General features: G+C 39.7%; 2 protein-coding genes across 2 annotated transcripts; one reads left to right on the top strand and one right to left on the bottom strand.

Moving 5' to 3' along the window:
* Positions 1-407: 407 nt before the first annotated feature.
* Positions 408-3,153, top strand: LOC130434464 (E3 ubiquitin/ISG15 ligase TRIM25-like). The gene is made up of 4 exons (XM_056764646.1): positions 408-1,071; positions 1,159-1,234; positions 1,344-1,403; positions 2,049-3,153. Exons 1-4 carry the CDS (start codon positions 487-489, stop codon positions 2,573-2,575), a joined length of 1,248 nt encoding a protein of 415 aa, XP_056620624.1. The 5' UTR covers positions 408-486; the 3' UTR covers positions 2,576-3,153.
* A 319-nt stretch (positions 3,154-3,472) lies between these two features.
* On the bottom strand, positions 3,473-6,690 carry rpf2 (ribosome production factor 2 homolog). Its single transcript, XM_056764598.1, has 10 exons — positions 6,537-6,690; positions 5,737-5,869; positions 5,403-5,440; positions 5,143-5,182; positions 4,976-5,057; positions 4,806-4,882; positions 4,627-4,726; positions 4,317-4,419; positions 4,071-4,215; positions 3,473-3,935 (listed from the first exon to the last, which is right to left on the bottom strand). Exons 1-10 carry the CDS (start codon positions 6,557-6,559, stop codon positions 3,759-3,761), a joined length of 918 nt encoding a protein of 305 aa, XP_056620576.1. The 5' UTR covers positions 6,560-6,690; the 3' UTR covers positions 3,473-3,758.
* Positions 6,691-17,656: the final 10,966 nt, after the last annotated feature.

The following is a 17,656-nucleotide window of genomic DNA, read 5'->3' as shown; positions in this document are numbered from 1 at the left end:
TGCCATTTTGGTGTGGACACCATGGCACCAGCCTTACACACTAAAAGCCAAAAAACTTCAGTATTTATTTCATGGCGACTATAAACATTAAAGAAGTTAATAGTAAGAATGCAGTTTGTCCTGTATAGGCCACTGTACACATTCAACTCTAAGTATTCTCCCAACACAGATTATTAAAGAAGTTGAACACAAATTTTTCAGGAGACAATTTATTATTTAGTGTATCAGAGATTAATCTTCACCATTAGATTATTTGGTTTGGTTTTGCATGACTGTTTCAAATATTGTAATCATGCAGGAGACTTTCCTTAAATAAAGCACTTTGCTGTCATCTAGTGGACGTGTTTATTATATCACTTGTCAAACCTGTTTCATGTGTTTCATAATCTGAAGCAGGAAGTCTTTCAGTTCAGAGAATCAGAAACTGAACTCTCATCGATCTGTGGAGTGTTTGGTGTTTCTATCTGTGTGTGTTCATACGGTGAAATGGCAGAAGCGAGTATTTCAGAGGATCACTTCATGTGTTCAGTGTGTCTGGATCTACTGAAGGATCCAGTGACTGTTCCCTGTGGACACACTTACTGTATGAGATGTATCACAGACTGCTGGAATCAAGAAGATCAGACGAGAATCTACAGCTGCCCTCAGTGCAGACAAACCTTCAGTCCAAGACCTGTTTTAGGAAAGAATGTGATGATTGCTAAGATTTTGGAGAAACTGAAGAAGACTAAAGTCAAATGTGCTGTTTCTGATCAGTGTTCCTCTGGAGCTGGAGATGTGGAGTGTGACGTCTGTACTGGAAGAAAACACAAAGCCATCAAATCCTGTCTGCTGTGTCTCAACTCTTACTGTCAAACTCATCTTGAGCAACACGAGAATCTCTTCAGAGGTCAAAGACACAACCTGATAGACGCCACTGCACCACTTCATGACATGATCTGCCCTCAACATGACAAGATTCTGGAGATTTACTGTCGCACGGATCAGAAGCTTATATGTATGCTGTGTATGATGGCCGAACATAAAAACCATGAGACGGTTTTAGCTGCAGAAGAGGAAACACACAAAGAGGTCTGAAATGAGATGACAAATTGTTGTGTGATGTTAATGTTCACACTCTTTCATCATCACATGATTTTTGTTTTCTTTGTCCTACAGAGACATTTAAAGGAGACAAAAAGAAATTTTCAGCAGAGAATCCAGAAAAGAGAGCTAGAAAAGACCTCTGAGAGAGGTGAAGTATCATTCATTGACTCTTTACAATCCATCAGCTGTTATCATGTAGAAACACAAATGATTTCATGAGACATGATTGACAATCAAATGTCTGTTTATTTCTCAAGTGAAACACACAGAGATTATTCACAGTCCTGAACTCAAGACCAGAGATCAGTTCCTCCAGTGTAAGTGACGACAAACACATCAACACATCCACTACATCTCTTATTAAACATCATCAAACACACAAAATTTACAGAGAAACACAACAATGAAGAATCTCATGACACGTGTGATATCAACAGCTGTTGATTTAGTCCAGAACAAATGATTTGAATCAGTGAATTATTGTTTGTGTAAGAATCTCATCTTTAGTTCATATGGTGTCAAATATTAGTTTGTGACATTAATGAAGACGACAGAAAGAGCGTCTGTACTGGATGACAGCTGACAGATGAACTCCTCACAAAACTAACAACATAATACTAATGAATGAATAAACTCATCTACATGAAGAATATAAACAACACACATATAAATAAATTCATCTTTTCATGTTACATGTTCTGACCATCAGATATTTGCCTGAAGACACTGAGTGACACATTCTTCAAACGTCACAACATACGGCTTCATTGAGTGCTTGTTTTGAGCAAGAGAACCTGATTGGTTGAATAAATAATGTGTGTGCGTGTTCAGTTTGCTTTGAGATGAACACAATGATTTTCTTCTGTGAAGTCTGATGTCAACAATGAAGAATATCTCAATATTTCTCTGATTTATTACTTTTGTGATGTTAAGATGCAGATGATGTGTTTTATGTTCCTCAGATTCTCTTCAGTTGACTCTGGATCTAAACACAGTGAATAAACTTCTCCATCTGTCTGAAGACAACACAGAGATTACAAACAATAACACACAGCGTCAGTATCCTGATCATCCAGACAGATTTGATGTTGTGTTTCAGGTGTTGTGTAGAGAGAGTGTGTGTGGACGCTCTTACTGGGAGATTGAGTGGAGTGGTCGTGTTGTTGATATATCAGTGTCATATAAGAGCATCATGAGGAAGGGACGGGGTGATGAGTGTGTGTTTGGACGTAATGATCAGTCCTGGAGTTTGATCTGTCGTGGCTCCAGTTACTCATTCAGTCACAATAACAAACACACTAATCTCTCTGTAAAGATCAGATCTAATAGAATAGGAGTGTATGTGGATGAGAGAGCAGGAATTCTGTCCTTCTACAGCGTCTCTGACACAATGACCCTCATCCACAGCATCAGCACCACATTCACTCAACCTCTCTATCCTGGATTTTTTGTTTGTTATAAATCATCAGTAAAACTGTGTGTTCAGTAGATGATACAGAAATTACACAAGTTATATTTTAAAATAAAAGACTTAAAATAAATGTCAATCAAATAATTTGTTCATCTTATTGGCAAAGTCATGATGTGTAATATAAAGCATCTTGTAATAATTAAGTGGTCAATAATAAAGATGTAAAATTAAAGATGAATGAATGAATATTTAAAGGCCCCGTTTTTGAATCTTTTATTGTATTTTTTGGGGGTGTTTAACAATGTATGTTCATGTTTCTAGTTTTAAAAAAACCTTTACATCTAACATATTTCAAGTCTATACGAAACGACTGGATTTCTTCCGGTTTCTTAAAAGTCCCTTCTTCCGAAACGCTCTTATTGGTAAAACTGACCAGGTCTGTCGTGATTGGTTCCCCGCTTATTGGAGAGTGTGTGTGAACATGTCCCACCCATACCATATTAGCGAGTTCCGCTCCTCAAGCTGTTGTGATTGGTGGGTCCCCCTCTCAGTGCAGGTGAATTCATAAGCTTTGGCTTTTAGCAATAAACATTACAAATGACGTCAACTTCTCTTCATCAGTTAAAAACAAGCGGATCGATCGAAGTATTTACACCTTATTTTAAACTTGTTTTAAGTGATTATAAAAATGATGTTCTTTTGACAGAAACTTTCAGTAAAACTCTTAACAGCTTAAGACACAAATCTGAGAATGATATCCCTAAATCTCTTAATGTTATGTAATATAAGATAACGTGATTTGTTTGTACATTAGGAATAATAAACAATATCAAAATAATATACACAGTGTTTCCTGGTGAGAATCAATGTTTGTAAAAAAATCATTTTGTCTGCGAAATATAAATAAATACATCTCGACTATAACCAAGTCTATAGTTTAGGTTTTTTGTCTTTAAAACAAACCACACAAAAGCATTAGTTTTGAAAAGTTTTTATTACAATGACACTTATATCACAATATATATGATACTCAAGAAGTACGGATACTGAGTGTTAGTCAGTAATAAATGTAAATCTGTTTGAGTGTAAGAAACCTTTCACCCTGTAAATATCAGTCCATGATAAAGTCGGAGTAGAAACGCCATCCATACATCAACTGAATTTTCTGTTTTGCTTTAAGCCTGTCTATGATTATTAAGCTTCAAACACACACATTCCCACAATGCAACAGTGTGGGTTTAATTCAAACACCACAGTGATGTCATTCATCAGTTCTGGGCAGTTTGGGTGACGTGGCGTCTGCCGTGATCTCTCCTTTCCTTTTCTTCAGGCCCTTCATCTTACGTGTCTGCAGTTTGTCCAGATTCTGCTTCTGCATGTGTATACGGCCCAATCTGGTGCCAAAGGCATCATGGGATATGTTCTTCTTTTTCTTAGGCTGTGTGGGTACAAAAGACACAATGTGATGAAGCTTAACAGAAGTAAATAGATGCAGAGATATACATCTACCAGACTACATAATGGTAGAAAACAAAAAAATCTATTGCATGTGATGTTTGTGACAGCAACTGACCTTCACGCCTTTGGGCCGTCTGTGTGCAGATCTGAACAGGTCGTCTGAGGCCATGTGACTTCTCCTCATGACAAAATCAAAGGAAGGTCCGATCTCCTCCAGTTCAATCCTGGGGGTCCGACAGCCAGATTTCTTCAGCAATACCCTGTGAACATCAGTGATAAAACCAAGTCACACGATCGGATCATCAGCCATGTTTGTCTGAAAAATATCACGTGTAGATGAAGTGAAGAGTTTGTGTTTTACTTGTAACTGCGCATGTAAATCTTGTCGTCCAGCGCGGTGAAGTGAAGCACGTGCTCCAGTCCTGCCAGCCGTACAGCGCTTACTCTGGGACCACAAAAGAAATCTGTCGGAAACATGTAACAGCACAGCGTGAGAGGTGAATGCCTATAGCATCTTTAAAGTCTTTCATATACATGTTTAAACACATGAGGATGTGGATCCACGAGTCTAAAACGACATCATGGAATAAAAATATTGTATGTAATGTGTGTAAGTTAAGACGTGATCAGAGTTATTATTATATGAGAAGTGAGAATTGACGGTACATTACCTGTAAGAACATTCCTTAATCGTTTATGTTCATTGTCTGTGTCAAACAGTTCGCCAGCAAACACCAACATTGGTTTGGTGCCCTCGGGACACTTGTCCTTCTATAGAAGAACAGAGACGTTCTTTAGTTTCCATCCAACACACAAATACACAACGCATCAAATAAAAATGCTTGATTACCTTCACGTCTTTAAGAGAGACAAACTTCTCAATGCCGAGCTCAAACATGTCCAGCACATGGAAATCAAACATGCGACCTGTGACAAACGAAAGTAAACAAACACGTGACTGGCCAAACACGCCATTTAAAAACATTTATAGACGCTCCGTGTTTTATTGAACCAACTTACCAAATATGAGATTGTGTGGTCTCTTCTTGTTGTGTGAGCCAAACAGAAACAAAGAACAATCGGATTTCTTGGAGAAGAATTCCTGAAGGACGGTAAACAGCGTGTTACACCATGAACCACCGAAATGCCATATAAATGAAGACATGATGTAAGATTCACAAACTCACCAGCGCCGTTGAGTCTTCAAATGGCCTTACTATGTTTTTCCTGTGAAGAATGAAGCAGTTGAGTGGTGCGGTAAAAATAATTATAGCCACAAAAAACACACAAAAGCTATATATATACATCAGACTCCATTACTGAAAACTGAGGACATACGGCTCTACTCGCACTTCGGCTGATGTTTGTATGCTATATGCAATTTTTGTCTGGATTGAAGTGATCATAAAGCACATGCTTGTTAATAATTTAAGAGACATTGACTTACTTTTTGTACAACACAGCACCTGGTTTCTTTAGAGCATACTGAAACAACACAGAGCAAATAAAACATTAAACACAGAATGTGGATCAACATTAAAACAAACAGTTGAAAAAGGGGTCAGAGGTCGGGGCGAATAGAAATATATTTGTATAAATGTGGTCTTGCCCTCTATTCTAAGACTACAGTGTATTTCCTACATCAAAAGAGGGATGGTGACATGAAAAATCCTGCTTGGTTACGTATGTTCAAATGATAGAATAAATTCATCATGGTCTATTAAAACAGGGAGCCTGATTCTGACGGACAGCTTGTGAATGAAGAGAACGAAATCTCTCACCACATCCTTCAAGGCTTGAGTGACCGTCTCGCTGGTGTTTCCTCCTTTAATGATCATCCCATTCTTAAAGTTTTCTATCAGTTTGGGTGCTCGGCTCTCAAGAAAGCGTTTAGAGCGCTTCGTTTTCGGCCTCCTAAAAGAAAGAATAAAAAGAAGATCAAGGAGATCAAACTTACAAGTTGAATAAGTGACCCAAAGGACGGTTGCGATTCATTTTACAGTATGTAACGTTACAGTACACACAACAAAACGCTGTTAACATGTACTTGATATAGGTGATGTTCTGGGTTGGTATAATCACACAGAAAGTGCACTGTACGCTCATGACATGTAGTAAAGAAAATTAACTTTTACATGTATATTGTTACAGTATATATTTAAAAATGTTATACTTCTCTTGTTTTTCAGACACAAAGTACACTCGTGCATTTTATTGTTCATGCCTTAATGAAATTAAATAGCGTTTTGTTTTTGTAGTTGTGTTAGCAACGGGTGAGGGTTCGATTCCCAGGAACTGTATGGCACTGTAACGTTAAGCCAAAACTCATGGCTTAAGGGATGAAACATCTCAAATTCCCGCACAGTTTTGACAACTGTTAACGTTACTTGTAAGAGAGTTCATTTTTTTAACAGTTCTGAAAATAACATGATTTTAGCTTCACGTGTCTCAAGCTTAAAAAGCTGCAAAGCTCAGATCTTGTACTACAACAACTTGTCTACATATTCACAACGTTGCACTAATCCTCTAACACGACGTTAATTAAGCAACACACAGATGAGAAAATATAACGTAAACTTACACGATCCCGTCTGAATGTGTCATGGTTTTATTCCGCTGTTCCTCGCTGGAAACACGTGAATGCAGCAGAGTGAAGCAAGAGTTCAAAATAAAATAACTTCCGTTTCACCCCGGCAAACATAAAAATAAAAGTCGATAACACTGTCGCGTCATAACAATGATAAAGGGTGTTTGGTGAATAGTATTATGAAACGTGAAACATAATAAAATTCAGTTTTATCTTTATACAACATACGATGCAATATTTTAATTAGAAATGTTGGTTTGTTTCGTACTCTTAGGGTTTGGGTGGCCAACTGTTTGATTGGACTTGGGGGAGGTGACGTCAGTGGGCTGCTGATGAGTGACGGGAATTGAACCAATAGCGCCCTTAAAACTGTGCCATTCACATTTGTGTTTCTAAATTTGTATCTTTACATATCTATAGTTTTGTCCCTGTTTACACTTGGCATTGTGTTTGTTGTCACGCAATAAAGAAGAATTAAAAAAAAGAATTGAACCAATAGCGTTTATTTTTGTAAGTGAAAGTAAGAAAAAGCTTTGGAATTGTCAGATATATCAGTATAACTGGAGTTTCTTGTTTGTAAGAACGAATCAAGAGTACATACTGACTTTTCTCCCCAGGGAAGTTGATATCATAACGTTGATACTGGAATAGGAAGATATGCCGCTGATGGACCTCTATGGAAAAGGTTGCGAAATGTTCTACTTGTAGAAGATAAAATCCAAAAGGGAGTGAATGAGTTGGATTTTCTTTTTCTGTGGCAAAACCTCAAGTAATATGTTTATTGAAAACTAAGAATAATCCAAGCTTGAATGTGAAAATGAATGGTTATCAGCTGGAACAAGTTTATGTTAATTTTGGTATACGTGGATGGGATCTAATTGAAGTTTTAGAATATTCAGAAATTGATAGAAAAATGCAAGAAGGATTACATGTATTCAGGTGCTTGTCGTGAGCTGAGTAGGGGGCAAGAAGTCAGTCATTAAAAATAATTTATTGTGCTGTGATTATATCAAACATAGACTATGGTTGTGTAGTATACAGTTCTGCGAACAAAACATTACTTCGAAAGATAGAAGTGATACAAAATCGAGCATTGCACATTTGCTGTGGTGCATTTAGAAATTCTCCCGGTAGCTTCATTGCAAGTTGAAATGCGAGAATTGCATTTAGAACAGCATAGAAGGCGTGAAAGAGAACTGGAGATTAGTTTTTAGTGCTCTGACTCTCTGGGCGCGAGCATCTCAAACAACACGCGAGGCCTGAAGGCTTTTAGTGATTATTCTTCATGAAAGATGCATTGATAAACGTGTGGCTTCTATCAATAGCAGGTACAAATAAAAAGTATTTAGCGTGATGTATAACGCTTTGTATGCTTTGCAGTATTGTTAGAGAGCTTTATACAATAGTTCAGTGCTTAAAGTTTAAACATATGTTTCCTGCATTAGTTTCACATGCAAACAATACTCGCAAACACGTTTCGTTTGTTGTTGTAGTCGGGGAAATTCTTGTATTCTACATATTTATTTCAGTTGAAAGATGCTCTTTCGTCTTTCAGGGCGGGGGCACTGATAGATAAGTGAAGGAGACAGCAGCGTATTTTTGGATCGTGATCAGTGATGCGGTGTTACAAAATGTTCTGTTACCCGTGATATTTTGTGACCGCAGTAGGTTCTGTTGTCACTGTCGACAATTCTCTACGCAAAGAGCGTAAATTCAGGCGAGGATGCGCTTTGTGCTCGAGCGCAGCTTTTTATTCTTGTGCAATAACGCGCTTTGTTCTCGTGCACGTTACTGTGAGCGGGCTTTTCGGAAAGTCTGTTATGAGTGCTGACGTGACGTGAGTGACTGAACACGCAGATTGAACTGTACAAAGCAGGATCATTTAATTCCTCTACTGATTGTGTTTGGAATTATTGTGATTGCCATGGTAATTGTTTTATAGCCAACTTGTAAGTGTGTGTGTGTGTGTATGTATATATGTATATACATATACATATATATGTATATCATTTGTTGATTGGTTTCTGCACATTTGTAGATCGCTTTCTGCACATTTGTGAATCGCTTTCTTCACATTTGTTGATTGGTTTCTGCACATTTGTGGATCGCTTTCTGCACATTTGTTGATTGGTTTCTGCACATTTGTGAATCGCTTTCTTCACATTTGTGGATGGCTTTCTGCACATTTATGGATTGCTTTCTTCACCTTTGTTGATTGGTTTCTGCACATTTATGGATCGCTTTCTGCACATTTATGGATCGCTTTCTGCACATTTGTGGATCGCTTTCTGCACATTTATGGATCGCTTTCTGCACATTTAAGGATCGCTTTCTGCACATTTATGGATCGCTTTCTGCACATTTGTGGATCGCTTTCTGCACATTTATGGATCGCTTTCTGCATATTGAATCACTTTCTGCACATTTGTGAATCGCTTTCTGCACATTTGTGGATCGCTTTCTGCACATTTATGGATCGCTTTCTGCACATTTGTTGCGTTTTCTGCACATTTATGGATTGCTTTCTTCACATTTGTGTATCGCTTTCTGCACATTTGTGGATCACTTTCTGCACATTTGTGGATCGCTTTCTGCACATTTGTGAATCGCTTTCTGTGCATTTGTTGATCGCTTTCTGCACATTTGTGAATTGCTTTCTGTGCATTTGTTGATTGGTTTCTGCACATTTGTGAATCGCTTTCTGCACATTTGTGAATCGCTTTCTGTGCATTTGTTGATCGCTTTCTGCACATTTGTGAATTGCTTTCTGTGCATTTGTTGATTGGTTTCTGCACATTTGTGGATCGCTTTCTGCACATTTGTGGATCGCTTTCTGCACATTTATGGATCGCTTTCTGCACATTTGTGGATCACTTTCTGCACATTTATGGATCGCTTTCTGCACATTTAAGGATCGCTTTCTGCACATTTATGGATCGCTTTCTGCACATTTGTGGATCGCTTTCTGCACATTTATGGATCGCTTTCTGCATATTGAATCACTTTCTGCACATTTGTGAATCGCTTTCTGCACATTTGTGGATCGCTTTCTGCACATTTATGGATCGCTTTCTGCACATTTGTGGATCGCTTTCTGCACATTTGTGGATTGCTTTCTGCACATTTATGGATCGCTTTCTGCACATTTGTTGCGTTTTCTGCACATTTATGGATTGCTTTCTTCACATTTGTGTATCGCTTTCTGCACATTTGTGGATCACTTTCTGCACATTTGTGGATCGCTTTCTGTACATTTGTGAATCGCTTTCTGTGCATTTGTTGATCGCTTTCTGCACATTTGTGAATTGCTTTCTGTGCATTTGTTGATTGGTTTCTGCACATTTGTGAATCGCTTTCTGCACATTTGTGGATCGCTTTCTGCACATTTATGGATCGCTTTCTGCACATTTGTGGATCGCTTTCTGCACATTTGTGGATTGCTTTCTGCACATTTATGGATCGCTTTCTGCACATTTGTTGCGTTTTCTGCACATTTATGGATCGCTTTCTTCACATTTGTGTATCGCTTTCTGCACATTTGTGGATCGCTTTCTGCACATTTGTGGATCGCTTTCTGCACATTTGTGAATCGCTTTCTGTGCATTTGTTGATCGCTTTCTGCACATTTGTGGATCGCTTTCTGCACATTTGTGGATCGCTTTCTGCACATTTATGGATTGCTTTCTTCACATTTGTTGATTGGTTTCTGCACATTTGTGGATGGTTTTCTGCACATTTATGGATTGCTTTCTTCACATTTGTGTATCGCTTTCTGCACATTTGTGGATCGCTTTCTGCACATTTGTGGATCGCTTTCTGCACATTTGTGGATCGCTTTCTGCACATTTATGGATTGCTTTCTTCACATTTGTTGATGGGTTTCTGCACATTTGTGGATGGCTTTCTGCACATTTATGGATCGCTTTCTGCACATTTGTGGATGGCTTTCTGCACATTTATGGATCGCTTTCTGCACATTTATGGATCGCTTTCTGCACATTTGTGAATCGCTTTCTGTGCATTTGTGGATTGTTTTCTGCACATTTATGGATCGCTTTCTGCACATTTATGGATCGCTTTCTGCACATTTGTGAATCGCTTTCTGCACATTTATGGATCGCTTTCTGCACATTTGTGGATCGCTTTCTGCACATTTATGGATCGCTTTCTGCACATTTGTGGATCGCTTTCTGCACATTTGTGGATCGCTTTCTGCACGTTTGTGGATCGCTTTCTGCACATTTATGGATCGCTTTCTGCACATTTGTGGATCGCTTTCTGCACATTTATGGATCCCTTTCTGCACATTTATGGATCGCTTTCTGCACATTTGTGGATCGCTTTCTGCACATTTATGGATCCCTTTCTGCACATTGAATCACTTTCTGCACATTTGTGGATCGCTTTCTGCACATTTGTGGATCGCTTTCTGCACATTTATGGATCGCTTTCTGCACATTTGTGGATCGCTTTCTGCACATTTATGGATCGCTTTCTGCACATTTGTGGATCGCTTTCTGCACATTTATGGATTGCTTTCTTCACATTTGTTGATTGGTTTCTGCACATTTGTGGACTGCTTTCTGCACATTTGTGGATGGCTTTCTGCACATTTATGGATCGCTTTCTGCACATTTGTGGATCACTTTCTGCACATTTATGGATCGCTTTCTGCACATTTAAGGATCGCTTTCTGCACATTTATGGATCGCTTTCTGCACATTTGTGGATCGCTTTCTGCACATTTGTGGATCACTTTCTGCACATTTGTGGATCGCTTTCTGCACATTTGTGAATCGCTTTCTGTGCATTTGTTGATCGCTTTCTGCACATTTGTGAATTGCTTTCTGTGCATTTGTTGATTGGTTTCTGCACATTTGTGAATCGCTTTCTGCACATTTGTGAATCGCTTTCTGTGCATTTGTTGATCGCTTTCTGCACATTTGTGAATTGCTTTCTGTGCATTTGTTGATTGGTTTCTGCACATTTGTGGATCGCTTTCTGCACATTTGTGGATTGTTTTCTGCACATTTATGGATCGCTTTCTGCACATTTATGGATCGCTTTCTGCACATTTGTGAATCGCTTTCTGCACATTTATGGATCGCTTTCTGCACATTTGTGGATCGCTTTCTGCACATTTATGGATCGCTTTCTGCACATTTGTGGATCGCTTTCTGCACATTTATGGATCCCTTTCTGCACATTGAATCACTTTCTGCACATTTGTGGATCGCTTTCTGCACATTTGTGGATCGCTTTCTGCACATTTATGGATCGCTTTCTGCACATTTGTGGATCGCTTTCTGCACATTTATGGATCGCTTTCTGCACATTTGTGGATCGCTTTCTGCACATTTATGGATTGCTTTCTTCACATTTGTTGATTGGTTTCTGCACATTTGTGGACTGCTTTCTGCACATTTGTGGATGGCTTTCTGCACATTTATGGATCGCTTTCTGCACATTTGTGGATGGCTTTCTGCACATTTATGGATCGCTTTCTGCACATTTGTGGATTGCTTTCTGCACATTTATGGATCACTTTCTGCACATTTATGGATCGCTTTCTGCACATTTGTGAATCGCTTTCTGCACATTTGTGGATCGCTTTCTGCACATTTGTGGATCGGTTTCTGCACATTTGTGAATCGCTTTCTGCACATTTGTGAATCGCTTTCTGCCGTTTGTGGATCGCTTTCTGCCGTTTGTGGATCGCTTTCTGCACATTTGTGGATCGCTTTCTGCACATTTATGGATCGCTTTCTGCACATTTGTGGATCGCTTTCTGCACATTTATGGATCGCTTTCTGCACATTTGTGGATCGCTTTCTGCACATTTGTGGATCGCTTTCTGCACATTTATGGATCGCTTTCTGCACATTTGTGGATCGCTTTCTGCACATTTGTGAATCGCTTTCTGCACATTTGTGAATCGCTTTCTGCACATTTGTGGATCGCTTTCTGCACATTTGTGGATCTCTTTCTGCACATTTGTGGATCGCTTTCTGCACATTTGTGGATCGCTTTCTGCACATTTATGGATTGCTTTCTTCACATTTGTTGATTGGTTTCTGCACATTTGTGGATCGCTTTCTGCACATTTGTGGATCGGTTTCTGCACATTTGTGAATCGCTTTCTGCACATTTGTGAATCGCTTTCTGCCGTTTGTGGATCGCTTTCTGCCGTTTGTGGATCGCTTTCTGCACATTTGTGGATCGCTTTCTGCACATTTATGGATCGCTTTCTGCACATTTGTGGATCGCTTTCTGCACATTTATGGATCGCTTTCTGCACATTTGTGGATCGCTTTCTGCACATTTGTGGATCGCTTTCTGCACATTTATGGATCGCTTTCTGCACATTTGTGGATCGCTTTCTGCACATTTGTGGATGGCTTTCTGCACATTTATGGATCGCTTTCTGCACATTTATGGATCGCTTTCTGCACATTTGTGGATCGGTTTCTGCACATTTGTGAATCGCTTTCTGCACATTTGTGAATCGCTTTCTGCACATTTGTGGATCGCTTTCTGCACATTTGTGGATCGCTTTCTGCACATTTGTGGATCGCTTTCTGCACATTTGTGGATCGCTTTCTGCACATTTATGGATTGCTTTCTTCACATTTGTTGATTGGTTTCTGCACATTTGTGGATCGCTTTCTGCACATTTGTGGATCGCTTTCTGCACATTTGTGGATCGCTTTCTGCACATTGAATCACTTTCTGCACATTTGTGGATCGCTTTCTGCACATTGAATCACTTTCTGCACATTTGTGGATCGCTTTCTGCACATTTGTGGATCGCTTTCTGCACATTTATGGATCGCTTTCTGCACATTTGTGGATCGCTTTCTGCACATTTATGGATCGCTTTCTGCACATTTGTGGATCGCTTTCTGCACATTTATGGATTGCTTTCTTCACATTTGTTGATTGGTTTCTGCACATTTGTGGACTGCTTTCTGCACATTTGTGGATGGCTTTCTGCACATTTATGGATCGCTTTCTGCACATTTGTGGATGGCTTTCTGCACATTTGTGGATCGCTTTCTGCACATTTGTGAATTGCTTTCTGTGCATTTGTTGATCGGTTTCTGCACATTTGTTGATCGCTTTCTGCACATTTGTGGATCGCTTTCTGCACATTTATGGATTGCTTTCTTCACATTTGTTGATTGGTTTCTGCACATTTGTGGACCGCTTTCTGCACATTTGTGGATGGCTTTCTGCACATTTATAGATCGCTTTCTGCACATTGAATCACTTTCTGCACATTTGTGGATCGCTTTCTGCACATTTGTGGATCGCTTTCTGCACATTTATGGATCGCTTTCTGCACATTTGTGGATCGCTTTCTGCACATTTATGGATCGCTTTCTGCACATTTGTGGATCGCTTTCTGCACATTTATGGATTGCTTTCTTCACATTTGTTGATTGGTTTCTGCACATTTGTGGACTGCTTTCTGCACATTTGTGGATGGCTTTCTGCACATTTATGGATCGCTTTCTGCACATTTGTGGATCGCTTTCTGCACATTGAACCACTTTCTGCACATTTGTGGATCGCTTTCTGCACATTGAATCACTTTCTGCACATTTGTGGATCGCTTTCTGCACATTTGTGGATCGCTTTCTGCACATTTGTGGATCGCTTTCTGCACATTTATGGATTGCTTTCTTCACATTTGTTGATTGGTTTCTGCACATTTGTGGACTGCTTTCTGCACATTTGTGGACTGCTTTCTGCACATTTGTGGACTGCTTTCTGCACATTTGTGGACTGCTTTCTGCACATTTGTGGACTGCTTTCTGCACATTTGTGGACTGCTTTCTGCACATTTGTGGACTGCTTTCTGCACATTTGTGGACTGCTTTCTGCACATTTGTGGACTGCTTTCTGCACATTTATGGATCGCTTTCTGCACATTTGTGGATGGCTTTCTGCACATTTGTGGATCGCTTTCTGCACATTTGTGAATTGCTTTCTGTGCATTTGTTGATCGGTTTCTGCACATTTGTTGATCGCTTTCTGCACATTTATGGATCGCTTTCTGCACATTTAAGGATCGCTTTCTGCACATTTATGGATCGCTTTCTCCACATTTGTGGATCGCTTTCTGCACATTTATGGATCGCTTTCTGCATATTGAATCACTTTCTGCACATTTGTGAATCGCTTTCTGCACATTTATGGATCGCTTTCTGCACATTTATGGATCGCTTTCTGCACATTTGTGGATTGCTTTCTGCACATTTGTGGATTGCTTTCTGCACATTTATGGATCGCTTTCTGCACATTTGTTGCGTTTTCTGCACATTTATGGATTGCTTTCTTCACATTTGTGTATCGCTTTCTGCACATTTGTGGATCACTTTCTGCACATTTGTGGATCGCTTTCTGCACATTTGTGAATCGCTTTCTGTGCATTTGTTGATTGGTTTCTGCACATTTGTGAATCGCTTTCTGCACATTTGTGGATCGCTTTCTGCACATTTATGGATCGCTTTCTGCACATTTGTGGATCGCTTTCTGCACATTTGTGGATTGCTTTCTGCACATTTATGGATCGCTTTCTGCACATTTGTTGCGTTTTCTGCACATTTATGGATCGCTTTCTTCACATTTGTGTATCGCTTTCTGCACATTTGTGGATCGCTTTCTGCACATTTGTGGATCGCTTTCTGCACATTTGTGAATCGCTTTCTGTGCATTTGTTGATCGCTTTCTGCACATTTGTGGATCGCTTTCTGCACATTTGTGGATCGCTTTCTGCACATTTATGGATTGCTTTCTTCACATTTGTTGATTGGTTTCTGCACATTTGTGGATCGCTTTCTGCACATTTATGGATTGCTTTCTGCACATTTATGGATTGCTTTCTGCACATTTGTGGATTGCTTTCTGCACATTTGTGGATCGCTTTCTGCACATTTGTGGATCGCTTTCTGCACATTTGTGAATCGCTTTCTGCACATTTGTGGATTGCTTTCTGCACATTTATGGATCGCTTTCTGCAAATTTGTGGATGGCTTTCTGCACATTTGTGGATCGCTTTCTGCACATTTGTGGATCGCTTTCTGCACATTTATGGATTGCTTTCTTCACATTTGTTGATGGGTTTCTGCACATTTGTGGATGGCTTTCTGCACATTTATGGATCGCTTTCTGCACATTTATGGATCGCTTTCTGCACATTTGTGAATCGCTTTCTGCACATTTATGGATCGCTTTCTGCACATTTGTGGATCGCTTTCTGCACATTTGTGGATCGCTTTCTGCACATTTATGGATCGCTTTCTGCACATTTGTGGATCGCTTTCTGCACATTTATGGATCCCTTTCTGCACATTGAATCACTTTCTGCACATTTGTGGATCGCTTTCTGCACATTTGTGGATCGCTTTCTGCACATTTATGGATCGCTTTCTGCACATTTGTGGATCGCTTTCTGCACATTTATGGATCGCTTTCTGCACATTTGTGGATCGCTTTCTGCACATTTGTGAATTGCTTTCTGTGCATTTGTTGATTGGTTTCTGCACATTTGTGAATCGCTTTCTGCACATTTGTGAATCGCTTTCTGTGCATTTGTTGATCGCTTTCTGCACATTTGTGAATTGCTTTCTGTGCATTTGTTGATTGGTTTCTGCACATTTGTGGATCGCTTTCTGCACATTTGTGGATCGCTTTCTGCACATTTATGGATCGCTTTCTGCACATTTGTGGATCGCTTTCTGCACATTTATGGATCGCTTTCTGCACATTTAAGGATCGCTTTCTGCACATTTATGGATCGCTTTCTGCACATTTGTGGATCGCTTTCTGCACATTTATGGATCGCTTTCTGCATATTGAATCACTTTCTGCACATTTGTGAATCGCTTTCTGCACATTTGTGGATCGCTTTCTGCACATTTATGGATCGCTTTCTGCACATTTGTGGATCGCTTTCTGCACATTTGTGGATTGCTTTCTGCACATTTATGGATCGCTTTCTGCACATTTGTTGCGTTTTCTGCACATTTATGGATTGCTTTCTTCACATTTGTGTATCGCTTTCTGCACATTTGTGGATCACTTTCTGCACATTTGTGGATCGCTTTCTGCACATTTGTGAATCGCTTTCTGTGCATTTGTTGATCGCTTTCTGCACATTTGTGAATTGCTTTCTGTGCATTTGTTGATTGGTTTCTGCACATTTGTGAATCGCTTTCTGCACATTTGTGGATCGCTTTCTGCACATTTATGGATCGCTTTCTGCACATTTGTGGATCGCTTTCTGCACATTTGTGGATTGCTTTCTGCACATTTATGGATCGCTTTCTGCACATTTGTTGCGTTTTCTGCACATTTATGGATCGCTTTCTTCACATTTGTGTATCGCTTTCTGCACATTTGTGGATCGCTTTCTGCACATTTGTGGATCGCTTTCTGCACATTTGTGAATCGCTTTCTGTGCATTTGTTGATCGCTTTCTGCACATTTGTGGATCGCTTTCTGCACATTTGTGGATCGCTTTCTGCACATTTATGGATTGCTTTCTTCACATTTGTTGATTGGTTTCTGCACATTTGTGGATGGTTTTCTGCACATTTATGGATTGCTTTCTTCACATTTGTGTATCGCTTTCTGCACATTTGTGGATCGCTTTCTGCACATTTGTGGATCGCTTTCTGCACATTTGTGGATCGCTTTCTGCACATTTATGGATTGCTTTCTTCACATTTGTTGATGGGTTTCTGCACATTTGTGGATGGCTTTCTGCACATTTATGGATCGCTTTCTGCACATTTGTGGATGGCTTTCTGCACATTTATGGATCGCTTTCTGCACATTTATGGATCGCTTTCTGCACATTTGTGAATCGCTTTCTGTGCATTTGTGGATTGTTTTCTGCACATTTATGGATCGCTTTCTGCACATTTATGGATCGCTTTCTGCACATTTGTGAATCGCTTTCTGCACATTTATGGATCGCTTTCTGCACATTTGTGGATCGCTTTCTGCACATTTATGGATCGCTTTCTGCACATTTGTGGATCGCTTTCTGCACATTTATGGATCCCTTTCTGCACATTGAATCACTTTCTGCACATTTGTGGATC

The sequence above is a fragment of the Triplophysa dalaica genome, chromosome 13 (genome assembly GCF_015846415.1).
Source record: "Triplophysa dalaica isolate WHDGS20190420 chromosome 13, ASM1584641v1, whole genome shotgun sequence".
Classification (NCBI taxonomy): Eukaryota; Metazoa; Chordata; class Actinopteri; order Cypriniformes; family Nemacheilidae; genus Triplophysa; species Triplophysa dalaica.
This window is presented reverse-complemented; position numbering and strand designations above follow the sequence as displayed.

What these genes read in the sequence shown, in the direction of transcription:
- LOC130434464 (XM_056764646.1), top strand. Translation starts at nt 487, where the DNA reads ATGGCAGAAGCGAGTATTTCAGAGGATCACTTCATGTGTTCAGTGTGT. An exon ending in AAGAGGAAACACACAAAGAG is followed by an intron (nt 1,072 to 1,158) that starts GTCTGAAATGAG and finishes TTTGTCCTACAG; the next exon opens with AGACATTTAAAGGAGACAAA. An exon ending in CAGAGATCAGTTCCTCCAGT is followed by an intron (nt 1,404 to 2,048) that starts GTAAGTGACGAC and finishes TATGTTCCTCAG; the next exon opens with ATTCTCTTCAGTTGACTCTG.
- rpf2 (XM_056764598.1), bottom strand. Translation starts at nt 6,559, where the DNA reads ATGACACATTCAGACGGGATCGT. An exon ending in CTCAAGCCTTGAAGGATGTG is followed by an intron (nt 5,441 to 5,736) that starts GTGAGAGATTTC and finishes GTGTTGTTTCAG; the next exon opens with TATGCTCTAAAGAAACCAGG. An exon ending in TCTCTCTTAAAGACGTGAAG is followed by an intron (nt 4,727 to 4,805) that starts GTAATCAAGCAT and finishes GTTCTTCTATAG; the next exon opens with AAGGACAAGTGTCCCGAGGG.